Source organism: Hyperolius riggenbachi, chromosome 7 (assembly GCF_040937935.1).
Source record: "Hyperolius riggenbachi isolate aHypRig1 chromosome 7, aHypRig1.pri, whole genome shotgun sequence".
Taxonomy (NCBI): domain Eukaryota; kingdom Metazoa; phylum Chordata; class Amphibia; order Anura; family Hyperoliidae; genus Hyperolius; species Hyperolius riggenbachi.
The window spans coordinates 311,619,760-311,642,670 of NC_090652.1; the positions used below are offsets into that span (position 1 = coordinate 311,619,760).

Consider the following 22,911-nt stretch of genomic DNA (forward strand, 5'->3'; position numbering starts at 1 on the left):
TATATAAATGCAGCAGTTATGCAGTAAAATGCAATGGCAGCTTTCAGAGCAGACAAAAAGGTACTTTGGGAATTTGTAATTTGTAGACAGACAATATTACTTGTGCACAAAAGCAAATATGGTAACTGTATGGGTTTTATACCACTTTAAAGAGACTCTGTAACAAATTGTTCAGCCTTATTTCTTCTATCCTATAAGTTCCTATACCTGTTTTAATGTGGTCTGGATTACTACAGCCTTTTCTAGATGCACTGTCTCTGTAATATATCTAATCTTCTCTTCTGTGTCAAGCCTTGTCGAGGCAGAGAGGAATGCACTGCTCTGCTGTGATAGGGAGAAGTTATACACAACTCCTCCACGCCCCGTGCAGGCTCTGTGTGTGTGCTGTGTGTATGAGTCAGACAAGGTCTATGCTCACAGCCAGCATCTGCAGGCTCAGGAGCTGTGACTTTGTGAACAGCTGTGAGTGCAGAAAGATTAGTGCAGAGCCCAGACAAGCAGCTAAGGCAACAAGTGGAGTAACATTACAGCAATCAAATCACGTTTGAGAGGAGCCTCTGTAAACAGGCACCTGCTCTGATGATGTATTTCCTGTTTGGCAGCCATCTTTATTGTTTACAAAAACAATGAATAAAACAGTGATTTTATCACCAAGTAAGCAGCGGGGAGTGGCGAAAATCAGTGGTGCTCGGATACCCCTTTTTAAAATCTGAATAGATTCGGATTCGGATACCCAGATATCCGGATTCGAATCGGATATCTGAATATGAACTTTTGGGTATCCGAGTAGAATCGGATATCCGAACCCAATATTCGGATTCGGATGCTTCTAAAATGGTTTGGAAGGTAAAAATCCTCTCTCGCTCTCTTTCCCTCTCTCCCTCTCTAGGCCTAACTGCCATCAAAAGGGATTTTTGCCATTGAAGGTGATTTTGGTTTCTGCTCGGATATCTGAACTAACTATCCGCCCAGATTTCGGATTTTAGATGGGAAATCCGAGTTTGCTCGGATAGTCTATTCGGATTTTAAAAAAATATCAAATTCAAAGTTCGGATAGTGGAAAAAGTTTAGATTATCTGGGTAGTTCGGATATCCGAAATCTTCCTGAGCAGCACTGGCGAAAATGTCACAGGGGGGCTAGGAGAAGACAACAAACAGGCTGGTAAGTTTATTTATGTAAAATGTTCACAGTACAGATTCTCTTTAAACTCCGTAACAAAAATTGCATCCTGTTTTTTATCATCCTACAAGTTCCAAAAGCTATTCTAATGTGTTCTGGCTTACTGCAGCACTTTGTACTATCACAGTCTCTGTAATAAATCAACGTATCTCTCTCTTGTCAGACTTGTCAGCCTGTGTCTGGAAGGCTGCCAAGTTCTTCAGTGTTGTGGTTCTGCTATGAACTCCCCCTTCCAGGCCCCCCACTGCCTGTGTGTTATTTAGATTAGAGCAGCTTCTCTCTTCTCTCTTATCTTTTACAAGCTGGATAAATCGTCCTCTGAGCTGGCTGGGCTTTCACATACTGAGGAATTACAGACAAGGGCAAAGCTGTTTGCAGGAAGAAAAGATCAGCCTGAAACTTCAGTGCATGAGAGATACAGGGGGAAAGAAACACACAAATGATCTCTTGAGATTCAAAAGGAATGCTGTATACAGCCTGCTTGTGTATGGATGTATTTTCTATGTGTGGACATACTGTACATCAACCTACTTCCTGTTTTGGTGGCCATTTTGTTTGTTTATAAACAAACTTTTTAAAACTGTTTTTAACCACTTTTAATGCGGCGGGGATCGGCGAAATTGTGACAGAGGGTAATAGGAGATGTCCCCTAACGCACTGGTATGTTTACTTTCGTGTGATTTTAACAATACAGATTCTCTTTAATGTGAAATAATTTGAAGAGAACTAAAATCCACTTCAGACTCGAATGTGTCAATTCATGTCGCTGTTTCTCATGTAAAACATTTTCCTTTTGCATATTGTGATATGATAGATGTGCCTGTAGCAGAGTAATTCCATATGATGTGATTTGAATTGTTCAGCTGTTGTATCAGCCATACAATGAGCAACCTGTACAGTAGCTGTGATATTCCTCGCTGGACACTAATGTGTCTGGTCCTAGGCTTGATCCTGCTTCAACAACCAGACAACTGAAATGGCAATGCCAACAGCTATAGACATCACTCTGATTGTCATTTCCTCAATCACAGGTATCATGCTGAATTCCTCAATAGTTGCTTTATATTTCAGAGACTGGGCAGATAGCCGACATTTCAGTGTCTGTGATAAGATCTTCCTCTCTACAGCCCTCCTCAACATTGTCCAGCAATGCTCCAACTCTGTAAACGGGCTTCTCAGTTATCTCCCGCTTCACTTGCTATCTGCTAAGGAAATGTACATGCCTATATTCATCAGTAATTGCTCCCTCATTTATGGCAGTTTTTGGTACAGCACTTGGCTGTCCATCTACTACTTCTTGAAATTGGTCAAATACTCAAACCGTTTCTTCCTACAGCTGAAGAAAACCTTGTCCTCCTCTATTGTGCCAATTCTCATTATGACATTGCTGGGAGTAGTTTTTCTAAATGTACCATTTATCTGGACAACAGATGTATCGTTTTCCCTGAATAAGACAAACAACCAATCAGGTAGCTATTCCCAAACCTCAATGAATTTCCCTTTCTTTGTCTTTAACTTGGTGTGTTGCTGTTGTCTTCCATTCCTGGCAACTCTCATCTGTATTGGACTCAGTGTAGCATCACTCTTGGGTCAAGTGTGGAGGGTCCAACAAAATTCATCCCGCTTCACCTCTCCTCCACAGATCCAAGGTCTCCTTCGTGCGGCCAGGACAATGACTCTACAATTGATCCTTAATTCAGTACTCTGTCTGGCAGTTAGCTCCAAGTTTTTAATATCGTCTCCAGAGTCAAAGCTTTCAGGGATCATTCACACATTAATCATCCTGGCCTTTCCATCTGCTAAAGCCATGACTTTCATACTGGGAAATCCAAAACTACGTAAGAGATTATTTTGTTAACGCTAACGTTAAACGAAAAACAACTTATGAGATAATGAGTTGTATGTGTAGTACAGCTAAGAAATGAAACATTAGTAGCAAAGAAATAAGTCTCATATTGTTTTCCAGTACAGGAAGAGTTAAGAAACTTCAGTTATCTATGCAAAACAGCTTCTCTAAGCTCTTCCCCTAACTTGAGTCAAAGACAGTTCTGTTTTCTGAAGAACTTAAACATCAAAGAAACAGCGAGAGACCGCTTCAGATAAGGTTTTACTGCAGGAGAGTTCAAAGGGTCATTAACATAAAATGCTAACTAGAAACAAAGTTAAAAAAGCATTAAAATGTTTTGCTGATGATAACTTTTAAAGGATAAAATATTTTCAGTAGCTATAAATGTGAACATTTATTACTCTTACTCAGTGATTTATTTAATTATATTTAATGTAGTAATGCTATAAACTATTAAAAAACGTTTTTCCCCTACTAAACTCTGCGTATTTGCATTTGATGTTTCAAATTATGGACTTACTATGTAATCATTTGCAAACACACACACTGATTTCTTAAAGCGGATCTGAAGCATCAATTAAAATAAAAAACAGATACTTACCTAAGGAGAGGGAAGGCTCTGGGTCCTAATGAACCCTACCGTTCTCCTCCTGGTGTCCTCGGGTCTCCCGCAGGCTCCTCTGTTTGTATCTCCTGCCGGGGGAGACTTCTGAAGACCAACGGCTCTGTACTGCACATGCGTGAGTGTGTGTGAGAGGGCACTCGCGCATGAGCAGTACAGAGCGGCCCGTCTTCGGAAGTCTGAGTGCTTCTGAGGGCTGTCGAAGTCTCCCCAACCTGGAAGAGAGCAGCCCCGACCCTTTTGGTCATGGTCTGTTAATGGGGGAGCCTGCGGGGGAACACGGACACCAGGAGGAGAACTGGAAGGCTCGTTAGGACCCAGAGCTTTCCCTCTCTTTAGGTAAGTATCTGGGGGGTTTTTTTGTATTTTAATTGACGCTTCAGATGACTCTCTTTAAGACTTTCATCTCTGTATCATTAAGGAAAGGGTATGTCTTAGAAACTTGTTTTTATGAAAATAAATATAGGAATAGTAGTACTCTAACAAGTGAGGATTTCATATTAAGAAATGAATAACCCTAAAGAGGAACTCTTCAAATTTAACTTATTGTAAAAAAAACAGTGTATGTATTTATACTTTATAAATCATTTTGCGGTGTTTCATTTGATGAGTGCTAAAAAAGTTATTTTGTAGATACTGTAAGATAAAAAACGATTTTCTGGGAGAAAACCCTGGAAAATTTTAATTGGATATGAGCTATTGGCCCTTATTCATTTCACTTTTTCCCCTTAGTTTTTCCTTAATGATATTTTCACACCAAAATAATAAAATGCCCTTAAACCACCTTAAAGCAAAAAATACTCTGAATAATTTTGACTGTACTTTTTCTTTTCTTTTTTTAAGATTCTTTATTTTAATTAATCTGTTTGCAAATCTTTGGTGCAAAATTTGCGAACGCGTTTGCTAACGCAAAATTTTGTCAGAAGAGCATATAACAACATGTACTAGACAGGCTGATGGTGACTGCCCATACATGGTAAAAAAAAAAAAATCATTTTTTTTGATTAGATAATTTTGTTTGATTATTCCGTTAGATCGAATATAATGATTTTTCTAACATGTCCGATCTGATGTTTATTGAAAAAACAGGGTTAGCCATTAATTACCACAATGCAACAAAGTTCACAGATAGCAAACTGTCAGGGCCATGGTCATGACATCACCCTGTGGGAGGGGTTTCACCACAATATCAGCCATACAAATGACCCTGATGAGTTAGTCAAGAAAAGGTAAAGATTACTAATGGGAAAGGGGGTGACAGCTACTGATTGAGATGAAGATCAATCCAGGGTGCAAATTCCTCTTCAAGGCATGCTACGCAAGTAGTGTGGGGGGCAGCACCCTAACAATGTAAGCCTGCAATAGGTAACGCAGGTTGCACTGGTAGTGACTTGCAGCAAAGTAGTACACTGCACTTTAGGGGTAACGGTTAATGGACAATTGTGAGAAGCTCTGGTGAAGAGACCAGTGATTATTTACAGTCGCAGTAAAAAGTATGTGAACCCTTTGGAATTATATGGGCTTCTGCACAAATCGGTCATAAAATGTGATCTGATCTTCATTTACAATAGACAACCACAGCCTGCTTAAACTAATACTACACAAATAATTAAATGTTTCCATGTTTTTATTGAACACACCATGTAAACATTCACAGTGCAGGTGGAAAAGGTATGTGAACCTTTGGATTTAATAACTGGTTGAACCTCCTTTGGCAGAAATAACTTCAACCAAACATTTCCTGTAGTTGCAGATCAGACGTGCACAACGGTCAGGAGTAATTTTTGACCATTCCTCTTTACAGAACAGTTTCAAATTCAGGATTATTCTTGGGATGTCTGGTGTTCCCTTTGTTGAGGTCATAACATCTTAATCGGGATGAGGTCATGAGTGAGCCATGCCAAAAGGCGTATTTTCTTCTGTTTAACCACTTTGTCCTCCTGGACGTAGAGCTACGTAGAGCAAAGTATTCACTAAGAGGCATGGTGAGTTCATAGAAGATTTTATTTTTGTCACAAGTTAGCGGAAAATGACACTTTGTGACAAAAAAGTTTCCATTTCTGCTAACTTGTGACAAAAAAAAGATGAAATCTTTCACGGACTTACCATGCCCCTCTCTGAATACTTTGGGGTGTCTACATTCCAAAATGGGGTCATTTGTGGGGTGTATTTACTATCCTGATATTTTGGGAGTGCTAAATTTTAAGCACCCCTGTAAAGCCTAAAGGTGCTCATAGGACTTTGGGCCCCTTAGCGCACCTAGGCTGCAAAAAAGTGTCACACGTGGTATTGCCATACTCAGGAGAAGTAGTATTATGTGTCTTGTGGTGTATTTTTACACATACCCATGCTGGGTGGGAGAAATATCTGTGTAAATGACAATTTTTTGATTTTTTTTTTTTTACACACAATTGTCCATTTACAGAGATATTTCTCCCACCCAGCATGGGTATGTGTAAAAATACACCCCAAAAAACATTATACTACTTCTCCTGAGTACGGCGATACCACATGTGTGACACTTTTTTGCAGCCTAGGTCCGCTATGGGGCCCAAAGTTTTATGAGTACCTTTAGGATTTCACAGGTCATTTTGAGGCATTTGGTTTCCAGACTACTTCTCACGGTTTAGGGCCCCTAAAATGCCAGGGCAGTATAGGAACCCCACAAGTGACCCCATTTTAGAAAGAAGACACCCCAAGGTATTCCATTAGGAGTATGGTGAGTTCATAGAAGATGTTATTTTTTTGTCACAAGTTAGCGGAAATTGATTTTTATTGTTTTTTTTTCACAAAGTGTCATTTTCCACCAACTTGTGACAAAAAATAAAATCTTCTATGAACTCATCATACTCCTAACGGAATACCTTGGGGTGTCTTCTTTCTAAAATGTGGTCACTTGGGGTTCCTATACTGTCCTGGCATTTTAGGGGCCCAAAACTGTGAGGAGTAGTCTGTAAACCAAATACCTCAAAACGACTGTTCAGGGTTATAAGCATCTGCAAATTTTGATGACAGGTGGTCTATGAGGGACCGAATTTTGTAGAACCGGTCATAAGCAGGGTGGCCTCTTAGATGACAGGTTGTATTGGCACTGAAGTGCAGGAAGCGCAGGATGTTCTCAAATCGTGACCTGGATATGGCAGCAGCGAATATGGGCATGTGATGTATTGGGTGCGTAGACCAATAAGACCGCAATACATTCTTTTTGACTAGACCCATGTTAAGGAGAAGGCCCCACAAAATGTTACGTTTGGAAACTTGGAGTGGTTTCCACCGAAAAGGCTGGGCATGGTAGCTTCTTGGATTGGTGGTTGCGTATTGTGTGGCATAACGGTTGGTCTCAGCCACAATTAAGTCATAGAGACCAGCAGTGATCAGAAAAAAAATTCTGTCACTGCGGTGGGGCGGGTGAGGGTTTGGCCGGGTGATCAGAAGCCCGCAGGGGGCAGATTAGGGCCTGATCTGATGGACAGGAGTGCTAGGGGTGACAGGTGGTGACAGGATTGATGGGTGTCTCAGGGAGTGATTAGAGGGGGGAATAGATGCAAGCAATATACTGGGGAGGTGATCAGGGGGGTCTGAGGGTGATCTGAGGGTGTGGGCGGGTAATTGGGTACCTTCAAGGGGCAGATTAGGGTCTGATCTGATGGGTAGTAGTGACAGGTGGTGACAGGGGGTGGCGGGGTGATTGATAGGTGATCAGGGTGTGATTAGAGGGGAGAGTAGATGCAAGCAATGCACTGGCGAGGTGATCGGGGGGGGGGGGGGGGGTTGAGGGCGATCTGAGGGTGTGGGCGGGTGATTGGGTGCCCGTAAGGGGAAGATGAGGGTATGATCTGATGGGTACGATGGGTAGCAGTGACAGGTGGTGGCAGGGGATGATTGATGGGTGATCAGTGGGGGATTAGACGGGAGAACAGATGTAAATCATGCACTGGGGAGGTGATCAGGTGATCAGGGGTGGTCTGAGGGTGATCTGAGGGTGTGGGCGGGTGTTTGGGTGCCCGCAAGGGGCAGATTAGGGTCTGATCTGATGGGTAGCAGTGAGAGGTGGTGACAGAGGGTGACGGGGTGATTGAAAGGTGATCAGGGTGTGATTAGAGGGGAGAATAGATGCAAGCAATGCACTGGCAAGGTGATCAGGGGGGGGTCTGAGGGTGATCTGAGGGTGTGGGCGGGTAATTGGGTGCCTGCAAGGGGCAGATTAGGGTCTGATCTGATGGGTAGCAGTGAGAGGTGGTGACAGAGGGTGACGGGGTGATTGAAAGGTGATCAGGGTGTGATTAGAGGGGAGAATAGATGCAAGCAATGCACTGGCAAGGTGATCAGGGGGGGGGTCTGAGGGTGATCTGAGGGTGTGGGCGGGTAATTGGGTGCCCGCAAGGGGCAGATTAGGGTCTGATCTGATGGGTAGCAGTGACAGGTGGTGACAGGGGGTGATTAATGGGTGATTGATGGGTGATCACTCAGTGGGTGATTAAAGGGGAAAACATATGTAAACAATTCAATTTGGAGGTGATCTGAGGGCCGGTCTGCGGGCAATCTGAGGGTGTGGGCGGGTGATCAGGTGCCCGCAAAGGGCAGGTTAGGGTCTGATCTAATGGGTGCCAGTGACAGGTGGTGACAGGGCGTGATTGATGGGTGATTGACAGATGATTGACAGGTGATCAGTGGGTGATTACAGGGGAGAATAGATGTATACAGCAGGAGCCCCCAGGGGGCAGTTTAGGACCTGATCTAAAAAGTAGCATTGACAGATAGTGACATGGGGTGATTGATGGGTGATTATGGGGTGATTGGGTGCAAACAGTGGTCTGAGGGGGTGATCAGGGGGCGGGGGCAGGATCAGTGTGCTTGGGTGCTTACTAGGGGGGCTGCCTCCTGCCCTGGTGGTCCCTCGATCACTGGGATCACCAGGGCAGGAGGCAGCCTGTATAATATGCTTTGTATACATTACAAAGCGTATTATATGCTTTGAGCTCTGCTAATTGGCCAGCGGGTTGATGTTGCAGGTGGGCGGAGCCTATTGCCGGCAGATGCGTGCGCATCTATGCGCGCAATCCCTGGTATTTCAGTCCCCCAGGTACCAATGCTTATCGGCGTTAGGCGGTCCTGGGGGTGCCACTTTGCCGCCGTCCATAGGTAGTGGGTGGTCGGCAAGTGGTTAACAGAGATGTGAAGACTCGTCAGACCTTTCATGCATTGTTGTAAACAACCAATTCTACCTCTAAAGGTGGCCATACACTGTTCGATTTGCCATCAGATCGACCAACAGATAGATCCCTCTCTGATCGAATCTGATCAGAGAGGGATCGTATGGCTGCCTTTACTGCAAACAGATTGTGAATCAATTTCAGCATGAAACCGATCACAATCTGTGGAGCTGCCGCTGCCGCCGCTCCAGGCCAGCTGTACATTACCTCATTCGGTCGGCGCGTATCCCCCGGTCTCCGCTGTCTCGTCTCCGCTCTGGGCTCCGGGGCTGCAGCTTCACTGAACTTCCTGTCCGGGAAAGTTTAAACAGTAGAGGGTGCTCTACTGTTTAAACTTCCTGCCGGGACTGGAAGTAGCCAGCCGGAACACATCACGGAGAAGTGACCGCGGAGACCAGGGTATATGCACCCGCCGGATCAGGTAATGTATTGCGTATTGTATTAAGTCGGTCGTCGGGCATTTGAATGCCGCTATCGACGCACTCCCGACCCGCCGGCGATCGAGGGAAATCTTCCGCACGGACGGATCGACGGGAATCGTCAGGAACGATCGATTTCGGACGGAAATCGATCGTTCCGTCAGCGTTTGCGCGACGATTTCACAGCCAATTTGATCACAGTGATCGAATCGGCTGTATATCGGCAGAAAAATCGGAAAGTGTATGTGCCCCTTAACAGTGTTTACAGTAAACATAAGCTTTTGTCTTAAAGGACCTGTTCTATTGTTAAAAATTACCCACATGCACACACCAGTTGGATCCGGTTTTTCCCATTATGAGAATATATAGGCTGTTTGTAAATAAAGAATATAGATGCATTTCCACCAATCTGAGTGTTGTGTGCTTCTGTATCTCCCAGCTAGAGAGAGAATATTTACTAGACAAGGGAGAGGAATCTGATGGGTTATAAGTATGACTGCTGCTGAAGTCATCTTTCAGCCACCTCGGTGGGGACCGGGCTATCATTGCCTCAAATGCAGGGTGCGTAACTAGGCCCCACCGGGCCCCCCTGCAGAAATTCTGAGCAGCTCCCCCGGGGCCTGCTCAGGGCTGTTTTGGGGGGCTGGAGGGGTTGCAGCATGAAGGGAAAGCTATGGCCACACTTAGCGAGGAGGGGGGACATTCCCCCCCTCCCTCACCTCGGGGCTCTCCCCTCTGCACTCCCCTCCAGCTTAAGTTACTGTCTGGGCAGCGGTGGGCAGTGTCTGGCCAGCGGCAGTTACATACCTTCAGTGCGCTCCAGCGTGCGTTCCTCTCTCTGACGCGACTTCCTGTATAAACTAGAGAGAGGAACGCACACTGGAGCACACGGAAGGTATGTAACTGCCGCTGCCCAGACACTGCCCACCGCTGCCCAGACAGTAATTTAAGCTGGAGGGGAGTGCAGAGGGTAGAGCCCCGAGGTGAGGGAGGGGGGGGGACGTTCCCAGTGGATGTCGGGAAGAAACAGGAACTGCAGCTTCTGTGCACAAGCACAATCTTCCTGCTGCATCTCTCTCTTCCCCATTAGCATCCTCAGTGTGCCCTCATTCTCCTGCACCTCTCACTCTGCTGCACCCCTGCTTCCTGCTTCCCTAGTAAAACGATTCAAAGATTCGGTTCAAAGATCCGGATCTTATCAATGATCCGATTCGAATCATTCGAATCATTGAAAAGATCCGGACTTCCCAGTATAGAAAGAAAACGGTGCACCAAGAGCCGCATAACACGGCTCAATCTGACGTCCAACTTCAACACCACCATGCGTTGCGTTAGGGGCACATTATGCGACCTTAACGTCCCCTAAAATGCAAAGTCTTGGTGTAATAGAGGCCTTAATTGCTTTTAATTCAGTTTGTGGCTAAAAAGAATACACAAGACATGGGCCTCAACCCTAAAACTCTCTAAACTCTATTCTACTACTTGCCATGGTTAAAATGTTACACATATGTCTCTTGTAGTTTTGCTAAGACTTTCCCAAGTTTGATCAAAATCTTGAAAATTACTTTTTTTGTTGGATTGAGTTTGTTCCTACTTATTTTTTATGTGACATGGGTCCAAAGCTTTAAGACCCACCAAAATGTATTCTAAAACTCGTCACGGTTTCAATGATACCACATGTGCCTTATTTAGTAACAAACTGGTGGTGCAATCTCCACAACTACACTGGACAAATATATACATCCAGTTGTCATTAAGTGGTGAAATGAAATAATTATGGCCGTCTCCTTAGCCTTCTTGCTACAGTTGCCCTTTAAGTTACAAATAAATAAATAATGCTCTTAAACAAAAGTTATACTGTACATTTATTTCAATTCTATCCCATCTGGGCAGTACAAAAACATTATCTGACAGCTATTTGTAGCGTACAGAGCAGCCAGAAGGCTTACGGTGACCGAGAACCACTAGGAAGGTATAAAAGGATTAAAAATACCAAAAAAGTGACTGGACATCATTAAAGGGGAACCTCCGTACACGAGGTATACGGAGGCTGCCATATTTATTTCCCTTTAAACAGATGGCAAACAGCCCGGCAGCCCTGCTGGTCTATTTGGCTGCAGTAGTGTCCGGAATAACACCAGAAACAAGTATGCAGCTAATCTTGTCAGATCTGACAATACTGTCAGAAACACCTGATCTGCTGCATGCTTGTTCAGGGGCTATGGCTAATAGTATTAGAGGCAGAGGATCAGCAGGACAGCCAGGCAACTGGTATTGCTTAAAAGGTAATAAATATGGCAGCCTCCATATCCCTCTCTCTTCAGTTATCCTTTAAGGCATTGAGGTGCATCTGAGATACTGTGAAAGAAATATATAGAAAATCCCAGGAGCAGTGCTAGTGTATTTCCAAATTCCCCAAAAATAATTCCTATTTCTCACAAGTTGAGTCCTATGACCTGCCTGACAATTACATCTGACAAGAACAACAGTAATATCCACCTAAAGTAAGTCTGAAGCCGAACAACAACAACAAAAAGATACTTACCTAAGGAAAGGGAAGGCTCTGGGTCCTATAGAGACTTCCCATTCTCCTCTCAGTGTTCTTCTTACCCTGCAGACTTCTTTGTTTTAATCTCCCACCGCGGAAGACTTCAGCAGTCTTCGGAAGCACTCAGGCTCTTAAAGACTGGCGGCTCTGTACTGCGCACGTGCGAGTGCACAAGCGAGGGCGCTTGCACATGTGCAGCAAGGAGCAGCCTGTCTACGACTCATCTGGTGAACATGGGGGGCGTAAGGAGAACAAGAGGCTCTATTGGCTCTATTGTTTCGCTTCAGACTCCCTTTAAATCTTGAAGTTGTCTATTCATGTCACTGTTTCAAATTCTCATGTAAAACATTTTCTTTTTGCATATTGTGATATGATTGATATGCTTTTATAGCAGAGTAATTCCATATAGCCGAGATTTGCATGGTTCATCTAGTGTATCAGCCGTACAATGAGCAACCTGTAAAGTAGCTGTGATACTCTTCATTCTGTCTGGTCTGATTCTTGATCCTGGTTCAGAGACCAGACAACTCAAATGGATATTCTGAAAGCTATAGAAATCACTCTGATTGTCCTGACCTGGCTGCCTGGTGTCATCCTAAATTCCTCAATACTTGCTGTATATTTCAAAGACTTGGCAAATAGCCGGCATTTCAGTGTCTGTGATAAGATCCTCCTCTCTACAGCTCTCCTCAACATTGTCCAGCAATGTTCTTACTCTGTGAATGGCATGCTGAGTTTTTCTGCCTTTTGCTTGACATCTGTTAAGAAATGTTACATTCTTGAATATTTTTGTAATTTCTCTCTGATTTATGGCAGTTTTTGGCACAGCGGCTGGCTTTCCATCTACTATTTTTTTAAATTGTCCAAATACTCTCAACGTTTCTTCCGACAGTTGAAGAAGACCTTGTCCTCCTCTATTGTGTCAGTTCTCATTATGACAATGCTGGGAGTAGTTTTTATAGATCTACCATTTATCTGGACAGTAGATGTATCCTTTTCTCTGAATGAGACAACTAGCCCATCAGGTGGCAATTATCAAATCAAAATTAATGCCCCATTCATTGTCTTTAACTTGGTGTGTGGCTGTTGTCTTCCATTCCTGGCCACTCTCATCTGCCTTGGACTCAGTGTAGCATCACTCTTGGGTCAAGTGTGGAGGGTCCAACAAAATGTAGCCCACTTCACCTCCTCTCCACAGATCCAAGGTCTCCTCCGAGCAGCCAAGACAATGACTCTTCAACTGATCCTTAACACATTACTTTGTCTGACACTCTGTTCCATGTTTCTAAAGTCATCTCCAAATGCAACGCTTTCAGTATTTGAGTCTTTCTTCATCAGTTCTTTTACCTCTGTTCAAGCCATGACATCGATCCTAGGGAATCCAAAGCTGCGTAAAATATTGTTTTGTCAAGCTGTTCCATCTTGAGCCGAATTTTACCGTTCCTCCCAGAGAGGGCCCAGTCACTCCACTGTCATGACAAAGTCATTATTCAGAAAGCTAACTATAGTAGAAATAGTAGTTAGAAAAAGATTACAATTTTTTGCTAATTATAACTTTTGAAGGACAAAACATTTTCAGTAGATGTACACGTTAACATTACTCTTACTCACTGATTTATTTTGAATTGTAATACTATGAACTATTAAAAATGTTCTACTCCTACTGGACTCCACATGTTTGTAGACTTTGTTTCAAGCTATGTGTGGATTATTATGTAATCTTTCACAAACATAAACACACTGATTTCTTAAAGGAGTTATCCGGGCTATATAAAGAAAATAAACGCTACTTACCGGGGGCTTCCTCCAGCCCCAAGCTCCCAGGACCTCCCTCGCCGCACCTCTGTGCACAGCCGTTCGCCGGAGCTCCGTCCCGGGCCCTGGCGATGACGTCAGAGTGACCTCCAGGTCGCTCTGTACTGCGTCTGCGCGAGCGGCGCTATCAATCACCACCACCACGTGGGCTGGAGCGGACTGCTCATACTACCACCTGCGCAGTCCGCTCCGGTCCACGTAGCGGTGATTGACAGTGCCGCTCGTGCAGGCGCAGTACAGCGCGGCCTGGAGGTCACTCTGACGTCATCGCCGGGGACCGTGACGGAGCTCCGACAAGTGGCTGCGCGCAGAGGTGCAGCGAGGGAGGTCCTGAGAACTTGGGGCTGGAGGAAACCCCCGGTAAGTAGCGTTTATTTTCTTTATATAGCCCGGATAACTCCTTTAAGACTTACATCTCTGTATTATAAGAGAAGGGTATTCTTTAGGGATAGGTTTTTAAGAAAATAAATATAGGAAACAGTAGTATTGTCACTTGTGAGGTTTTCTTAACAGAGAAGGGCTGTATTCATACTATTATAGATAAAAACCAGTGGCGTAGGGCCCGTGGTCGCAGAGGTCGCACGTGCGACCGGGCCCCGAGGTGGAGGGGCCCATGTGTTCCCCAGCCACACGCTTTCTTTCCTCCCCCCAAATCCCCGATCTGTCCGGGTAAAGCACATTCCTATCTGCTTTATGTGTCCGAGCCTCTGTATATACATGTGACAGTGCAGAGGCGGCTTACTGTATACAGAAGTCCCTGTGCTGCTGCTCTCTTCTTTCAGCTTGAATCAATCGGCGTGTCTGCTGAGCAACTCCGCTCCTCCCCTCCACTATGCCACTGAAGAGAGGGGCGGAGTTGCTCAGCAAACGCGGACGATTCAAGCTGAAAGAAGAGAGCAGCAGAGGGGACTTCTGTATACAGTAAGCCACACCCTCTGCACTGTCACATGCAGGGCTGGATTTACCATAAGGCACTGTAGGCACGTGCCTACAGGCGCGTGATGTTGGAAAGGCGGCTCGCTACCCTCTCCGATCGACTCCTTCCTGTCTTACCTATGTAGAGTCCTGAGGACAGGTAAATAAGAGGTTACTCACCCAGCTCTCGGCATTCCACTGACCAGATCACCCTTCAGTCAGCGGCACCTCTAGCTACTCAATACTGAGGTTTTTTTGCTATCTAATACTTGGGGGCACCTCTAGCTACTTAATACTGAGGGTACCTCTGGCTACCTAATACTAAGGGGCACCTGTAGCTGCCTATCTCTGGCTGGGGAAGGAAGGGAGAAGTGACGGCTAGACCAGACAGCACACTTGCAGTGCTGTTTGGTGGGGGTTTGTGGGTTCGTGGAGGGCGACGTCTTGGGCGCCAAGACATCTGTGCCTATAGGCTCCTGTGAGGTAAATCCGGGTCTGGTCACATGTATATACAGAGGCTCGGACACATAAAGCAGATAGGAATGTGCTTTACCCGGACAGATCGGGGATTTGGGGGGAGGAAAGAAAGCGAGTGGCTGGGGAACACACGGGGAGGAAAGAAAGAGTGTAAGCAGCCAGACACATAAAAGCTGGCAGGACTGTGCTGTGTCACAGCCACAGATGTCAATTGTGTCACATAATCATTTAGGCTAGGCTGATTGCTGTCCTGTGTTTTCTTTTGTTTTTAAGTCTGCTGAGTGTTATTTTCTGTAATTTAAGGTGTAGAGAAACCGAGAGCCCAATATAGTGTAGTATGTTAAGCATAAATGAAGTAAAGGTTATCGTGAGAAAATTATACTCACAAACATGGGTTACCACACAGGCAACCACTGTATAGGCAGGTGAGGAGATTAGACCTGTCCTCACTCAGGGATAAGAAGTCGCTCTCTGTAGATGCGAAAGGGAGTAGATCACCCCTCCACCAGGGGTGGACACGGTATAGCAGTAGGAGAACAGAGGCGCCAGCAGGATAAAAGTGGATAAAAACTTTAAAATTTGCTGGGAAGAAGCGGTGGACTTACCTCCATAAAGCAGACACGAAAGACTGTCTGAATAGTAGTCACATTTATTAATTAGTACCCCAAAACAGTGCAACGCGTTTCGCAGGCCCAGCCCGCTTCATCAGGCAATAAAAATGGGGACAAGACTGTAGACAAGAGACAGTACATTATGCTATAGTAAATTCTGCAAATTTGCATATTAATATATTGCATATCATAAAGCATATACCATATGAAATAAATACCTTTTTCAGAATGCTGCGCTCCCATGTACTTAAGATCTTCTTATAATGAACCGCTCAAAAGAAAGAAAGAAAATAACATAGTGTGATACTGCTTCAATAAGCTTCCCTTTTCCACACCACCAGTGCTTGTAGCCTTTATCCCATGCACATTCCCCACGACTCATAGGGTTATACAGATCCTCACCATGTGAAATGCCTGCCAAATTACAGACAGCAAACCAGCACCATATATACTCTCCCAGAGCATGCAGGTATCCACCAGATCATATGTGGCCTCTCACCTCACTCCTAGCTGTCCAAATTATAAGACAGCACCAGCGCTCAGTGTCTCACATGGACCATCCCAGTAGCTCTCCCAACCGATATTACTTCACTCAGGCAGATTCCTTATGTCAGCCTATCAAGTAAAGGACTTGACATAGCGTAAAACCATTAGCGTTTATTTAAGAATATAAAATAGTGCACTCACATGTAACCAGTAAAAACAAGCATGTAACACTCAGAGCTCTTCCTCGCCAGCCTCGTACGCCTGTAGCTCCGCCCTACGCGTTTCGTGCATGCGCACTCATCAGGGGCTGATGGCGTCTGATTGGCCGGCGCTTTTATCCACACTAACCTGCAGTATCTACCTATCACCGCATTTGCCCTTATTCAAAATGGCCGTTAGGCCACTTCCGCCCTCTCCTTCCGTTACATCCTCCTAGCATCCTCCTATCCTAAGTAACCATGTCAGAGGGGGCGGTGCCCCGGAGGACGCCCGTCACTATACATCACCATGGTGACTGTAAACAGCCACCCATAGGTGTCCGAGCCTCCTGCGCCGCCCATCCACATCATTCCATGGTCGTTCCTTAGATGTCATTCAGCAGGCTTTCTGACTATTTCCGCGGCAGCCAAATGCAGGGCTATACCGGCCCTATAACGCTACCAAACCGCCAGCATATCTAAGTGTTTAGTGATACAACAATATAATAATAACATTTATACATTGAACCATTAGGTTATTAATAATAGAATTCTAAAACATTATGTCTTACAATGGCAGCAATAGAACAGCTAAACATTATGTCTTACAATGGCAGCAATAGAACAGTATGTAGTATTAGTAGGTTGTTTGGTAGTGGTATCCCAACCCTCATACCACTACCAAACAACCTACTAATACTACATGCCCCCCCAGATTCATCACTCGTTACAATGCCCAACATCTGTCCATCCGCAATATCCTAAAAAACCGATGGGACATCCTTATGCAAGACCCCTATCTACGACCTATACTACCCACAACACCATCAATTACATATAGGAGAGCACCAAATCTCCGCAATCTCTTAGCGCCAAGCAAATTACGTATACCAAACCAACCCACCACCCTTCAAACACAGGAGCCTGGTTGTTTCCCTTGCAACAAAAACCGTTGCACAGCCTGTCAATTCATCAACACCTGCACATTCTTTGTGTCCTCCAGTACCGGTATTCAATATCCCATAAAAAAACACCTCACCTGCGAATCTAAATTTGTCATCTACCTCATTTCATGTCCCTGTCGACTCCAGTACGTGGGGAGGACTACACAGTTGGCCCGCAGCAGAATCGGACAACACAAAAGAAACATCACAAAAAAATTCCCCCTTCACAGCGTATCACGGCACTTCTGCACTCACCACGCCAATAACCCACAATTCTTCAACATTACACTAATTGACTCAATTGATGCAAGTTCGTCAAACGCATTCGAAAAACTAAAAAAATTTGAAATGTTCTGGATACAAACTATAAGAACCCTCAGCCCTGAGGGTCTCAATGAAGTTCTGGAAAAAATTTACTAAAATACCTCCTGTACCGTTTTTCTTTTATCTTGGCCGCTCTCTTTTACCCCTTTTTTTGTCTTGTTTCATGACTTTTTTATTTATTGTATTTTATTTTATTTGTCCCAATAAGTTTTAGTGTAACCGTCCATTTTTACAACTACACCTCTGGCTTGATCATTATTCTACATATTTTTATGTCAAAAAGTGTAATTTGGTTTGATTGTTATGTGCTTTTTTACCAGTTGCTACAATTGTCCAGGACTACTAAGTTGTTCCATATTTGTTTGTTTTTTATATTATATTTATGTTTCTATTAATTTTTATGGTGCTTTTACATGTCTATTTATTCTATTAATTTTTATGTTGCTCTTACATGTCTATTGATGCTTGTGTCTTAGGACCGGGTCATAACTTTTTGGTCCACTAGATGGCAGCTAAATACTTTTACACATCAATCCCTCTGTCAAATATACTAATTTTATTCCCACTGGATCGAATCATTATATTTACTTAAATCTTGAAAAAGACCTTTGCATATTCTTTTTACTTAATTTATTCTTTTGCCCATTTACAGCATCCAAACACCAATGAGTAGATAATGCCCCGGCCGGGATTTGAACCCTGGTCTCCCATGTTAAAGGCAGTGCCCTTAACCAGTACTCTATTCAGCTAGTACACTATTCAGCTGCACATTTGGTAACCATGATACCTGTATCCGCCCCCCAACTACCCAATACACCGAACACAGGTGGCGAGAGCCCATTGGCTACTCACAAGCCCGCCCTAACCCCACCCACCCTTCCCAAAAACCAAACTTACTGAACACAGGTGGCGAGAGCCCCTTGGCTGCTCGCACACTCACCCTAACCCCGCCCACTAAACACCTCCCATACATCTAATTGGCACTTTTAGCAAGAACCTGTATATATAAGGAGCTGAGCATCCTCACCACTTCACTGAGGCGCTACACCTGCTATTGCTGAAATTCTGGTGAGTTCTTTATGTTATTTTATTTGCACACTTTACCCTGTATTTCTGGCCCCCTGTTCCCTCCTCAATGCTCTATTACCCATTACTCTTGCTGACATATACCCTTTTCCATTACCAATACCACTCATTGCAAATCTGTGTAAAATAACACCCCATAGCCCATTACTATCACGAGCACCATAGCCTCTACCCCCTACTGTCTACTTGCACACCCAACTCTTTTATGCCATCTCCACGAAGCTATTTATTTCATATGGTATGCTTTATGATATGCAATATATTAATATGCAAATTTGCAGAATTTACTATAGCATAATGTACTGTCTCTTGTCTACAGTCTTGTCCCCATTTTTATTGCCTGATGAAGCGGGCTGGGCCTGCAAAACGCGTTGCACTGTTTTGAGGTACTAATTAATAAATGTGACTACTATTCAGACAGTCTTTCATGTCTGCTTTATGGAGGTAAGTCCACCGCTTCCTCCCAGCAAATTTTAAAGTTTTTATCCACTTTTATCCTGCTGGCGCCTCTGTTCTCCTACTGCTATTTTCTGTAATTTGCTCGTCAGTCTTTGCTCTTTACAAGCTATATATGTGAGCAGCATAGCATTTCTCTGTACATTGCTGCTGAATGTAATGATACCCTCTTCAATATGCCCTGAAACTCTCAGGACAAACCTACATTTCCTGCAAAATGATAAAGTGTGCTTTAGATCAAGTCTGTCAATGATCACTTTCAGTCTGAAGTCATGTGGGTGCGTATTTATTTATATTCCTTCTCAGAGCTTTAGCCATTTTATGACATTGCATATGGTGCATAAACTGGCCTATTCCAGGTCACTGACTATTGTATAGTCTTAATGCACTCTCATGCCAGTTGACTGATTATGCTGCCCCAGGGGCGCCTCTAGCCATTTTGTCACTCCAGGCAAGAAAACCTGTGGCGCCCCCCCCCCCTCCCGTGGTGGCCCCCCCATGACAATCTTAAAGTACCCCTGACCCAGACCTTGGTCCTGATATTTTTACTATCGATTACGTTATTGGTGCGGTGCGACTAGCACACAGCACCATCCGCCCCCTGTAGACCCAATTCTGCTCAGTCGTAATCTTCGACTGAGCAGAACGTCGAATATGGACGGGGAGGAAGTGGCAGTTCCTCGTCCCCTCTGCCCATCCATAATGCAGCCCCTCCACCTGACGCTCTAGTTCGGCTCATGAACCACTGCAAACAGCGGGCCACAGAGCTGCGCTGTGTGCGGACTTGTGATTATTGAGGTCGGATATCCTTCCAACCTCAATCACCACAAGACCGCACACAGCGCAGCTCCCCTGCGCACTGTGTACAGCAGATCATAACAGGAATTGAAGCGGCAGGTGGAAGGGGCTGAGTTGAGGACTGGCACAGGGAGGAAGAACTGCCACTTCCTCCCTGCCCATATGTGATGTCAGAACGGGGGCCGCAGGGAGTGCTGGAGGTGGGAGGATGACGCTGTTTTAGTCACTCAGCACCAGGGAGGAAAACATTAAAAATACTGGCGTCAGGGGTACATTAATGCAGCAAAGTTTCACCATAAAATAATCATAATGCTGCGAAGTTTCATCAGAAAATAATCTTAATGCAGCAATCTTTCACCAGAAAATAATCGTAACGTGCAGTATACGTTACCTGTCTGTGTCCGCCAATGGCTCCGTCTCCGCACTGCCTCACATACACATGCCCCGCGTGGTTACCAGCGTATATGTGCGTGCCTGTGTGATGTCACATACACACCCACATATACACCGGCAACCACGTAGGGCACATGTATGTGAGGCAGAGCAGAGATGGACACTGCCAGGTAACCTCTACTGCACAGGGAACCTGGGGACACAATTTACATTAGGGGATAGCGTCGGGCGGTCAGATGCTGCGTCACAAGACCAATTCCTGATCAGTTTCAGCATAAAATTGATCGGGAATCGGCCTGTAGTTTATGAGCAGCTGACAGATCTCTCTCTGATCAGATTCGTTCAGAGAGAAATCTGTCTCTTGGTTGATCTACCTATCATGGCTAGATGTATGTGCACCCAGAGCAAAGTCCTAGATAGTTGCTCTAAGGGGCATAGCAACAGGGGGTGCAGAGGTAGCGACCGCATCGGGGCCCTTGGGCCAGAGGGGCCCTGAAGGGTCCACTCGCTATCACAGTATTAGCTCTCTGTTGGTCCTGTGCTGGTAATAATCCCTTCTATAGATACTATGAATAGTGATAATCATTAACAAACTGCTCCCCATCCCCTTCTTGCACCTCTGACACTGTAGTTGCCATTGGCAGGTTTGGTGCGCCATATCAATTGTTATGTATAGAGTGCTTGGGGGGGCCCATGTAAAACTTGCACCTAGGCCCACAGCTCCTTAGCTACTTCACAGCTCTAATGTTGTGTGATGTTTAACTTCCCCACTGTTAGCATGTATGCTGCTTTTTATTGCTTCCCCTCCCCCCTCCCCAGCAGGTGACGGTCAATGATGGTTTTTATCAGGAGTGACGATCTCCTGGCAGCACACTGATTAGAGCAGGGGATGTGTGAGTCTACGGACAGGCAGCTGTGCACTGTGAGCTGCTCAGAGCTGTGTATATCAGCATCGGACAGCTCACATGCTACATGCCGATATACACAGCTCTGGGCTCACACAGTACACAGCTGCCTCGTCCTCCTCTCTCCTCTGCACTGATCAGCATTGCTGCGCTGATCCCAGTCTCCCCCCTGCAGCTCACCTGACCTCTGCCTGCTCGTCACACAGGGGGCACAGGAGAAGCATAGTGGATTGGTCAGATAGCGGCAAGCCTAGGGGACCCGAACTTCTGGCTGGTGGGGGGCGGAGTTGGAGGCGGCGCCGCACGCAGCAGTAAACAAATCGTGCGGCTGCTGCTAGGGAAAGGGGCGGGACAGGGGATTACGAGGAGGTGGAGTGCGTGGGACTCTAGTGAGAGGATCCTCCTGGCAAAAAGTATATTGGCTGGGCCTGGGAGGGGGGCGTGTATACAGGCGGCAGAGTCATGATCGGACACAAGCGCAGCTGCAGCTGATTGCAAAAGCAGCGATTAGCCGCAGTTTCCCCCCGCAGCAGCGCGCCCCCCCTCCCTCATGCCGCTCCAAGCAGCTGCCCTTAGTGCCAGTGGCTTTAGGCGCCCCTGTGCTGCCCCATGCCAATCACGCCCTCTTAATTCTTTTATTTTATAGATATATCAAGACATGTCACTGACTGTCCCCAGAGGGGTAACAGTAAATTCGGGCGCCTGAGGCAAGTGGACAAATCGGGCACCGCCATTCACTCCCATAATAAATATTGTTTAATGGGCGCCCGACAGGAAAAAAGGGCGACGGAAAAATAACGTTTTATAAGCAGCGCCCGGAGACTTTTACTGTTTTATAACTGCTTCTCATGATTACACATTATTTTATGATTTATAATTTTTTAAACATTATTTTTAAACGAAAAACAGTACAATATTTTTTAAAACATTATTTTTAAACGAAAAACAGCACAATATTTTTTTCACACGTTATTAATGCTTATCACAGGGGGGTCTTAGGTTTAGGCACCCCCAGGTGGGTCTTAGGTTTAGGCACCACCAGGGGGGTCTTAGGTTTAGGCACCCCCAGGTGGGTCTTAGGTTTAGGCACCACCAGGGGGGTCTTAGGTTTAGGCACCACCAGGGGGGGTCTTAGGTTTAGGCACCAACAGGGGGGTCTTAGGTTTAGGCACCCCCAGGTGGGTCTTAGGTTTAGGCACCACCAGGGGGGTCTTAGGTTTAGGCACCACCAGGGGGGGTCTTAGGTTTAGGCACCAACAGGGGGGTCTTAGGTTTAGGCACCAACAGGGGGGTCTTAGGTTTAGGCACCAACAGGGGGGTCTTAGGTTTAGGCACCATCAGGGGAGTCTTAGGTTTAGGCACCATCAGGGGAGTCTTAGGTTTAGGCACCATCAGGGGAGTCTTAGGTTTAGGCACCACCAGGGGGGTCTTAGGTTTAGGCACCAACACGGGGGTCTAGGGGTTAGGGGTAGGTACAGGGAGGGTTACTTACTATTTTTTTTTAAACGTTATTATACGTTTCACTTTTTAAACGGAAGATTAACGTTTTCACAATTGCCAATTTCATGCACATTATTTAATGATTTATAACTTTATAAAACATTATTTTTAAACGAAATATAGTACATTATATTTTTAAACGTTATCCATGTTTATCGTTTAAAACCCGGCGCCCT

The 22,911-nt window shown here is 45.1% G+C and overlaps 2 protein-coding genes across 2 annotated transcripts; both read left to right on the forward strand.

The window, feature by feature from the left end:
* Window positions 1-2,156: 2,156 nt before the first annotated feature.
* LOC137526204 (taste receptor type 2 member 140-like) lies at window positions 2,157-3,038 on the forward strand. The gene has a single exon (XM_068247422.1). The coding sequence runs from the start codon at window positions 2,157-2,159 to the stop codon at window positions 3,036-3,038; it is 882 nt and encodes a 293-aa protein (XP_068103523.1).
* Window positions 3,039-12,360: 9,322 nt separating this feature from the next.
* LOC137526205 (taste receptor type 2 member 40-like) lies at window positions 12,361-13,254 on the forward strand. The gene has a single exon (XM_068247423.1). The coding sequence runs from the start codon at window positions 12,361-12,363 to the stop codon at window positions 13,252-13,254; it is 894 nt and encodes a 297-aa protein (XP_068103524.1).
* Window positions 13,255-22,911: the final 9,657 nt, after the last annotated feature.

What these genes read in the sequence shown, in the direction of transcription:
- LOC137526204 (XM_068247422.1), top strand. Translation starts at nt 2,157, where the DNA reads ATGGCAATGCCAACAGCTATAGACATCACTCTGATTGTCATTTCCTCA.
- LOC137526205 (XM_068247423.1), top strand. Translation starts at nt 12,361, where the DNA reads ATGGATATTCTGAAAGCTATAGAAATCACTCTGATTGTCCTGACCTGG.